Source organism: Mesoplodon mirus, assembly GCF_964341445.2.
Source record: "Mesoplodon mirus genome assembly, chromosome: 7".
Lineage (NCBI taxonomy): Eukaryota > Metazoa > Chordata > Mammalia > Artiodactyla > Ziphiidae > Mesoplodon > Mesoplodon mirus.
In genome coordinates, this window is record NC_138983.1 from 287,459 (window position 1) to 296,912 (window position 9,454).

A 9,454-nucleotide genomic window follows, 5' to 3' on the forward strand; every position below is an offset into this window, starting at 1 on the left:
AAAGTCTGGATTCTTTGGCCTAAGTTCAAGACTCTGCCTCTAACCTGATCCCCTCCCCAGCCTAACCCCCCATAGATGGGCCGCTTTCTTGCAGCCTCACACAGCATGTCTGCTCCCGCCCTCCCTCAGTGCCCCTTCCCTAGGACCCCACAGGGTGAGGTGGGGGAATGGCCAACTGTTCTGCGGAGAAGACAGAGGCAGATGCCGGCCTTGATGGGGAGCACGGCAGGATGAGGGGCGTGGGGGAGACTCAGTCTCCTGTGGGATTACTTGGGACACTGAGTCGCAGCTTCACAAAGGAACCTTCTGTGTCACACAAGGGCGCATCAGGTATGGCTGGGTCCAGGTGCTCTTGGGCTGTTGTGAGCACTCAGCATCCTCAGTCCTTGGGTCCTCTTGCCTCTGGGCCACTTCAGTCAAGTTGGATGGTCTCTGTCACATGCCTTTCCTCAGCCAGGAAGGGAGGGGAGTGGGGTGTGGAGCAAGACCCTGCATTTCCTCTGAGCAGCCAGAAGGACTGGGGCCAAGTGTGCGTGAGTTCAAGGCCATGGCCCTGGGCCCACCTGTCCTGGGCAGGCTGCCCTCAGCCGAGGCTCTGCCCACTGTCTCCTCCTGGGCTTGAGCCCCTCAGTTGGCACAGCAGACTTGGGTTTCCCCAGGGTGAGGCGAGATGGTGTCTGCCATGGAAATCCTGGTGGGGGCCGAGCCTGCTGCAGCAGATCTGCCTGAGGAATGGGCAAGCTTTGTCTGCTCTGAGGAGCTGACGAGCTCCCTCCTGAACGTGAGGATTTCGTAAAGGATCAAGTTTCCCTTCCACGCGGCTGGGAAGCACAGTCACTTGCTCGCGTAGAGCAAGTAAGCGGGTCCCGTCAACGTCTGCGCCCCTCCTTCATCTGCAAACCGCTGCTCTCTGTTCTCAGTGGAGAGTTAGCCCAAGTTCTCCAAGAAGCAGACACCAGGCAGACAAACTGTGATGGGCTGAAGCCCCGTGAGGGGGAGAGGGAAGGGGGTGGCTGCAGGGAGTGCGGCCGAGCTGCAGACCAGCTCCCTGAGGGCCTGTGGCCTCAGAATGGATCCCGCGACTTGGTGGGGCTCCCCCAGGGGCCCACAGGCTCTCGCTCAACCAGTGGCAGTGCCGCAGAGGCCCAGGCAGGTCTGCTGAAGCAGAGCATGTTGGCCAGGGACTGTCCCCATGAAGCAGACACTTGCCTTTGCAGCCCTGGAGCCAGATGTGGGCACAGGCATCAGGTGGGGGTGGTAGGTGGCCCTTCACCCACAGGACTGACATAGCTTGATACGTGCCGCGTGTGTGTGCCGTGTGTGTGTGTGTGTGTGTGTGCACACGCGCACGCACACCCACCTGTGCCTGTGGAGGGGTAACCCTCCAAGGGGCCGTGACAGGGTGGCAGGATGTGTGTGCTGGCCTGGCTGATCCGGCCCATGACAGCCAACTGCCTGAACTTGACCAGGGTCCTTCAACCTGCCCAGGAGACAGGCTGGAAGGGTTGCTGGTGACCTTCCTCTGTGCCTGGCTTGACTGCATATTCTCTGTCCTCAGCAACTGGGCAAGGGCTGGACAATGTCTGCTCCCCTCACCAAATGTGGAGACCAGAAGACCATCCCCTGCTTGGAGACATGTACCCGGCTACACACAGGCTGACCCCTGCTCCCAGCCTGTGTGTCCAGCATGGGTTGATTCCCTTCCTGGGCCAAACCTGGAGCTCAGTGTTGGAACACTGTCTCCATCCTAGTCCGAGCACTGGCCTTGTCCTTAGTCCAGTGTAGGACCAGTGCCCGGGAAGGAGCTGTGCTCCATCTGCACCCCGGGCCCCGGCCAGCACAACCTCTGCCTCAGGGGCTGGCTCAGAGCAGTGTACACTCAGCATGGGGCTGGGGTACCACTGGCCTGCAGCCGGGACTCATCTCTGCTGGCATGCTTTGGAGATAGCTGGACCAACTGTTGGCTGTCACAAGAGGGGGGCTACTCTGGGGGCTCCAAGTACAGCAGCTAGACAGAGACCGACCCACGGCCCCACCCCAGGCAGGGTGGGCAGGCAAAGGGAGGGAAGGGACCATGGGTGGGGTAATCAGAGCCCTGAGCCACCCTGTGGTTGAGGCCCCTGCAATTAGCCTGCCCTGTCATTGGCCTGGCCACAGCAAGGCCCAGGGGCCTCCCCCCAGCCACACAGGGTGTGCGTGTGTCTTTGGCAGCCCCCACTCTGCCAGGCTCTGCTGGGGCTGCTGGGGGGTTACATAAGGGAGGTGAACTGACACCAGGACGTGCACTCGCCCCCCACGTGCCTCCCTTTCTGTACAATCGTGCGTGTGCGGAAGGTGCTCCTGTGCACGTGTGCATGATGGACGTGTGCACGGATGATGGTGTGACCATGTCTGTGTGCTTGTGTGTCTGTGTCCAGCCCCACTGATCCAGGAAGGAGGGAACCCACTGCTGGGACAGAGATCGATCAGAATTAAAGGGACGCAGGGTCACAAGGACAGAGGGACCCAAAGAAGGAGGTCAGCACAGGCCCAGCCACGGACAGGAACGTGCAGGACAAGGACAAGTCTCACTGGCCAGGGACTCCTCTTAACACGTGTGCACACACGCTGACTCGGGGATGGGCAGACACGTGGACTCGGAGACACACCACACACAGTCTGAAAGACAGGCCACTAAACCACAGAGCGGCAGAGATCAAAGCCCAGCTTCCCAAACTTCATTCTAAAATACTTGGGCACCTCCACCCAGAAGCCACAGGCTGCCCAGTGCCTGAGCAAAGGGGACAGTCGGGGCACCAAGCCAACAGGGCAGGGCGTCCACCATGGACGCTGGGGGCAGTCCAGGGGGATTTGGCTGCAGTGGCCCCTAGGGTAGCTCCCCTCAGGAAGACACCCTCCCCCACCCCAGCCAGGAACAGTCCTGGAAGGCACTTTCTGGAGCCAGGCGCTTTTAATTGTGAGGCTGAGCCTGGCGACTGGGGAGGGAGGAGCTGGCCTGGGGGCGGGGGGTTAGGGGACTGGGGGCATCGAGGTGAGGGTAAGGCCCTGGGGTCCCCGTGGAGGATCTTCAGAGTCAGTGTTCGGTGCCCAGGCTGGGGCTGGAGGGTGGGCCTCAGGCCCGTGGGCAAGTCAGGGTTCCAGGCGATTAGGGTGGAGCCCCTGGGGTTGGGGTCCCTGGGTCAGGGCGGGGACAGGGCCCAGCCTGTCAGTCGTAGTCTGAGTCGTCGAACTTGGTGCTGAAGAAGGCAGCGGAGCCCCGGGCCAGCCGGGACAGGTGCAGGGCGCCAGTCACCACCAGCGCCAGGAGCAGCAGAGGCGGCACCAGAGCCCACACCATGGCCAGGATGTTGTAACACTTGGCTTTGGAGCCGAGCCGCCGAGCTGCTTCCAGATCTCCAGTCACCTTCTGGTCTCGGGCCTGCGGGCCAGCAGCAGGGCCAGCTCTCTACACGTGCTTGGGGCCTGGGTGGGGCCTGCCACCCGGTCCCAGGCAGCCGCTGGGTCCACACCTTGGAGGACCCGAGCTGGACCCAAAATCTAGACGGAGGGGTGTGGCCTGAGGGGCTATTGCCTGGGCTCCACCCACTCCCTTCACTGTCCCCAGCTGGGCACATGGGCTTGGCCCGCCCAGGGGGCCTTGGGTCATGAGGGGCTCAGCCTAAAGTGGGGCTGAAAGGAGACCCTGCATCCTCCCACTCCAGCTATGGATCCAGTGGCCCTCCCAGGCCAGCATCAGCCTCCAAGGACCTCCGAGGGTAGGGAGTCCTCAGCGGTGCGGAGAGCGTTTGATGGAAGAGACCCCCTTGGGTAAGGCCCCATCGGCCCTGGGTTCTTTGGGACAAACTAGACCCCCCCTTTCGTTTTTATGAACAGCACCCCAGCCTCAGTGGAGAAGCCCTCACGAGGGAGGGGCTCCCACCACCGTCAGGGTGACGGACGGCCCCGTGGAGACTCCCGCACCCCAACTTGATAAGCAGCCCCCATGAAACGCTCTTGGGCCCCCTCGAAGCGCCCCAAGGCCCACCTTGATGGAGTAAGCCAGCGCCAGGAAGCCGAGGCAGCACAGGTTCAGGTAGAGGGTGCTGAACACCGACCAGATCAAGTGGTCTCGAGGTGGGGGTCGCGGCGCCCCCAGCGTGAGGGCCGTGTGGGCGGTGCCGTCGGCCTTGATGGGCGTCGGGGCCCGGGGGTCCTCGCGGGGGTACGCCGTGTCCATGGGTTCCAGCGCCGTCTCCTCGCTCGGACTCCTGCTTCGAGGGTGGGCGCCCCGGCCGCTTATAGTCCCCGCCGCCGCCCGGCTGACCGGCCCGCAGCTAAATTTAACGACAAATGACAGCCCGGAGCTGAGCGGTCGGCCCCGCCCGCCCCGCCGCCCCGCCTGCGCGAGCCCACCCCCCACCCCCTACCCCCCGCAGAGTCCACCTCCCCCACAGAAAGCCCCGACCCCCGCGGAGAAACTGGCCCCGTAGAGGCTGGGGGCCGGTGCGGGGCCACCAGAGCCCCTCCTGTCCGGGTAGTCCAGCCTAGGGAGCCCCCTCCAAGGCTGTTGGTGGGGCCATGCGGTGGCTGCGGTCTGCCCCCCAGAGCCCCCGCCCCCGCGGACGAAAGGAGTTGGACGCACCAGCTCAGGGCCATGGTGGGTGGGCCGCTGCCTCGGCTTGAGGGCAGGGCTAGGCGGGGCTCCTCGGGACCAGGGCTGCTGAAAGCACAGCTCCTCTGTCCCCAGAACTGCCCGCATCACCTGGTCACCAGTGCCCACCCTGCCGGGTGGAAAAGAACGGTGCTCAGGAGAGAACAGCGGGGAAGAGAGAGAGCCCGGGGGTGTGGCCTGTGAGGGGACCCGCTGTGACCTGGACTGTTACTGTGCGGGTCCTCTCAGGCTCCTTGGCTGGTTGCTTCTCTTCCTGAATCCAGAGCAGGGGGGCGGGGAGGGCGGGGCTGAGCTGGTGTCTGCACCCTGGTCTCATCTCCCTCCAGAGGGCCCAGCAGCCTCTTGGCTAAAAATGCCATCTATGTGCCCGTCAATCACATTTATGTCAAAGGGCCAGATGGCGGGGTCCGCGGAGGAGGGCTCCCGGGATCTCCAGCCTAACTCCCCAACAGGAAACCTCAGGCTCTCCCAAACCTTCTGTCTGAATTGGGGCTCCCAGAACAAAGTGCCGAGACCACTGGCTCATAAGTAATAGAAATTCATTTCTCACATTTCCGGAGGCTGAAGGTCTGAGATCAGGGTGCCAGAGTGGATGGGTGCTGCTGAGACCCGCTTCCTGGTTGCAGAGGGCCGACTTCTCAGGGCTCCTCACTGGTGGAAGGAGCTGCGGAGCTCTATGGGGTCCCTTTTATAAGAGCACTAACCCTACCATGAGGGGTCCACCCTCGTGACCTAACCACCTCCTAGTACCGTCACTTTAGAATTTCAATAGCAGGGGGGGACACAAGCATTCAGTCCACTGCACCCTCTGCCCGGTCTCTGCTGGCACAGGTGGTGGCCACTCCACCCGTCCAACTGCTCAGGCCAAAAGCCTCGGCGCAGGCCTGCGCCATCTGCCGCTCACACCGAATCCATTTGGTCCCACCTTCCAGAAAGTGCAGAATCTCACCCCCACTGTGACCTCTGACACCAAGCCACCCTCATCTTCTCCTGGGTTAGCTTGGCCCCCTCCTCGGCGTTCTCACTATTCCAGCCAGAGTGATCCTGTTACAACAGAAAACAAGTTGTGCCCCGCAAGGGCCTCCCCCTCACTCCAGATCCAGAGTCACTGCAGTGGCTCACAGGCCCTGCAGGGTTACTCCAGGCCACGCTCCTGGACTCGGAGAAGGACATTGAATAGGGAGGCTCTTTGTGTCCAGCCCTGAAGAAGGGAGAAAAAGGAACACGATGGGGTGGCAGTAGAAGCTGAGCTGCAGTAAGGCCCAGCAAAGACCTGAGCTGAGCCCTCAGGAGCTCTGGAGCTTGGAGGACACTTGAGAGATGTCCAAAGCAGGGCGACATTCTGCTCACCCTCAGCTACCAGCTCTGCTAGGCCCAGTGGATTACTGTGTGATGTGGCCCCTTCTCCGAGAGACCTAGGCCTTGGTCACCATGACCGTCTTGGGGCAAGAGTGCTGCGCATGGCCATTTACCATAACATTGGGCAAGAGGGGACCCAGGGCTTCCCTGGTGGCGCAGTGGTTGAGAGTCCGCCTGCTGATGCGGGGGACACGGGTTCGTGCCCTGGTCCGGGAGGGTCCCACATGCCGCGGAGCAGCTGGGCCCGTGAGCCATGGCCGCTGAGCCTGCGCGTCCGGAGCCTGTGCTCCGTAGCGGGAGAGGCCACAACAGTGAGAGGCCCGCGTACCGCAAAAAAAAGGAAAATAAATTTTAAAAAATAAATAAATAAATAAATAAAGAGGGGACCCAGTGTGGAGCAGCCCTCCCTCTTCCTGCGGACCAGAGTCAAGTGGCCCTGCCTGTGACCCAGGCATGAGAAACAAAGGGGCATCCAGAGATCTTAGGTCAATGGCACCTTTTTGTGGCACCTGAAGGAAGCTTTGGGAAATAGAACTTCTGAACCCACAGAGCCGGAGAACATGAAGGCACCAGTGGTACAGGAAGTGACAAGGGGCAGAGCTGCCCAGTCCTGGCCTGGGGCCCTGGACCTATGTATTCTACCCACAGCCACACGGCACCTCATAACGGCCTTTGACCTGAGGGCTAACTGCAGCCAGGAGGGGTGCCCACCCTCTGCTTGGTCCAGTGGGGTGGTAAGGTGTGGGACGTGACTGGCAGACCTGAGCCTGTGTTCCCATCACTGGGGATGACATATGATGTGGACTCCTGTGCAGGGTCGGTGCTCCGAGTTCCTGAGGGGTGCAGCTGAGGTCTGGGAGCAGTACTGGCAACCACACCCAGGTACATGCTTCCCCTCTGGGGACAAGGGTCCAATGAAAGTAACTTGCTTGCAGCTCTGCCCCTCACCCCAGTGTTCAGGCCACCCCTGAGTGGGCTGGAGTGCAGGACCCATCCTGCGGCCAGCTGTCTCCCTCACACTGAGCTGACCAATGGAGAACGGGGCTGGGAATTCTTCCTTCCCCATCATCTGGTCCCAAAGGGATCCCCCTGCAGCCCCAGGTGTGAGCAGAGAGACAGGCCTTGGGAAGCAGTGGTGGATGACACAGGGTCAGGACAACCTGCTTGTTTGACCTGGAATGTTGCACGTCCATCCTTGAGTGCGCTGCTGCTGGACTAAACTGTCAACTGAAAGACAAACACACAATGCAAGAACTGTGAGGTCAGCTTTATTAATGGTGTCACTGAGGACTATAGCCTGGGAAGCAGCCTCTTGGTGCCTCTGAGAAACTTTAACAGGAAGAACAGAACTGGCACCACCTCCCCCCCCCCACCATTCCTCAGCCCATGTAGTCCATCACTTTCGTCCGCACACACCAAGAGTTAAACAGTAGAGAAACGTTGTTTGTTCCCAAATAGCCCATTAAGTTCCCTGAAGAACGTTCCCATCCCACGGTCCTGGGTTACTTATGGCCATTACTTGTTATAGGTAAGTTTGCTTTCAGCCTGGAAACCTTGCAAATAAGCAGAGATAAGACTGTAAAGTCAAAATAACTGCTAAGGACTTGAAGATTTGCAGGCGCCTTGTGATCCAGCCTGCGGGAGCAAGCAGAAGAACAAAGAAATGCTATGCTTCCTTGAAGGCCAGGTGGCTCCAAGAAGTCTGCAATCTGCCTTCACCCTCTAATCTCAAATCTTCCTGCTTCCCCTTTCCCCTTCGCACAAAAGAAGCCCGAATTCTACCCCGAATTAAGATGGTTCTTTAGGAACCATCTTCTTGGTTTGCTGGCCTCTGAATAAAGTCACTATTTCTTCCCCATCACCTTGTCTCTTGACTCATCGGCCTGTCAGTGCGGGAGCATTACGAACTCGGACTCTGGACTCGGTAATAGAACTGCTCCGAAGAGGTAGGGGAGAAGCCAGTGCACGTATGGTTTTAGCTAGGAAATGCGTGCAGTGAAGCACACAGCTCGGTAAAAGGTTCCTGGTAGTCACGAGGATCAGACATCTCAGTTAATGATTTTAGTGCTTTTCTATATGAGAAAATGCAAGAAATTGGGTTCATTAAAATTTCTTCTTGGGACTTCCCTGGCAGTCCGGTGCTTAAGACTTCACCTTCCAATGCAGGGGGCGCGGGTTTGATCCCTGGTCGGGGAGCTGAGATCCCACATGCCTCGGGGCCAAAAACCAAAACATAAAACAGAAGCAATATTATAACAAATTCAATAAAGACTTTAAAAATGGTCCACATCAAAAAAAAATCTTAAAAAAAAATTTCGGTCCTCCCTCGTGGCGCAGTGGTTGAGAGTCCACCTGCTGATGCAGGGGACACGGGTTCGTGCCCCGGTCCGGGAGGATCCCACATGCCGCGGAGCGGCTGGGCCCGTGAGCCATGGCCGCTGAGCCTGCGCATCCGGAGCCTGTGCTCTGCAACGGGAGAGGCCACAGCGGTGAGAGGCCCGCGTACTGCAAAAAAAAAAAAAATTCTTCTTGAGATTACTCTGTCTAAGGGGCCTGGTTTTCCAAAGCACAGAGAGCCTTGTCCTGTTCTTCATCCTGTTCTTCATCCTGTTCTTCGTCCTGTTCTTCGTCCTGAATTGCCCTCAGGGTGCACTGTCAGTCAGAGACTACAGTGGCTAATGGCCTGATCCTTGTAGAACTGGATGGTGGGCAACCATATTTGTTTTACAATTTGCCCCTTTTGGTCATAAATTTAACCAAGGTTTGGGAGGCACGTCATGACCATCTGCCCCATGGTGCCCAGAGGGCTCCATGCGCTATTGCTGGACCAGGCCCTGTCAGAGGTGTTCGTGAAGTCTCTGGATCCCCTGTCACTCTAGTCTGTTACAGTCCAGAAAGTGGCTCTCCCATGTTACTTCTTCCCATATCTAGAGTTACACCATTACGATCGTTGTAACCTCATATAGAACTGTATATCTGGTCAACCATTTCAAGTGGCTTAGTTATTATTTTTGTTGGAAGCTCACTTACACATTGGTCAATACAAGAAATAACAGTCTTGTAGAACAGGCAGAAAACAAGTGCTATAGCTAGCAGCATTCATAACGTCGTAAGTAAGAAGTTAGGCCAAGAATTTCCATTAGCCGTGGCCGAGTACACTCCCAGTCGGCTGACAGTTTGTTCCGAACCAGTCGCTATCTCTAGGGGTAATGATGTATTGGCATTGTTCATAGACAGTCAGCCCGATTTCCTAGTGTTATTAGGCTGATTATCCTTAGTATGATTTAATTGCTCCCAGCAGCACAAGGGGACCCTTAAACCTAAACTGACTGTGACCTGGTGAATCTGCCCTGTAACTGAGGGAGGGTCGCTCCTAATAAGCAGGTGGTTATGGGTTTTGACTGAAATTGAGCTCACTGCTCTGACTGAACGTGAGTAACTTTT

The 9,454-nt window shown here is 58.4% G+C and overlaps 1 protein-coding gene and 1 long non-coding RNA gene across 2 annotated transcripts; one reads left to right on the top strand and one right to left on the bottom strand.

Annotated features, from left to right (window-relative positions):
• Positions 1-89: 89 nt before the first annotated feature.
• IFITM5 (interferon induced transmembrane protein 5) lies at positions 90-4,216 on the bottom strand (the record flags this gene model as incomplete). Its single annotated transcript, XM_082627800.1, has 2 exons — positions 90-3,418; positions 4,025-4,216. 2 exons carry the CDS (start codon positions 4,214-4,216, stop codon positions 3,206-3,208), a joined length of 405 nt encoding a protein of 134 aa, XP_082483926.1. The 3' UTR covers positions 90-3,205.
• A 1,851-nt stretch (positions 4,217-6,067) lies between these two features.
• LOC309807856 lies at positions 6,068-7,868 on the top strand. The gene is made up of 2 exons (XR_014294677.1): positions 6,068-6,160; positions 6,412-7,868. It is a non-coding gene; the product is annotated as an uncharacterized lncRNA (long non-coding RNA).
• Positions 7,869-9,454: the final 1,586 nt, after the last annotated feature.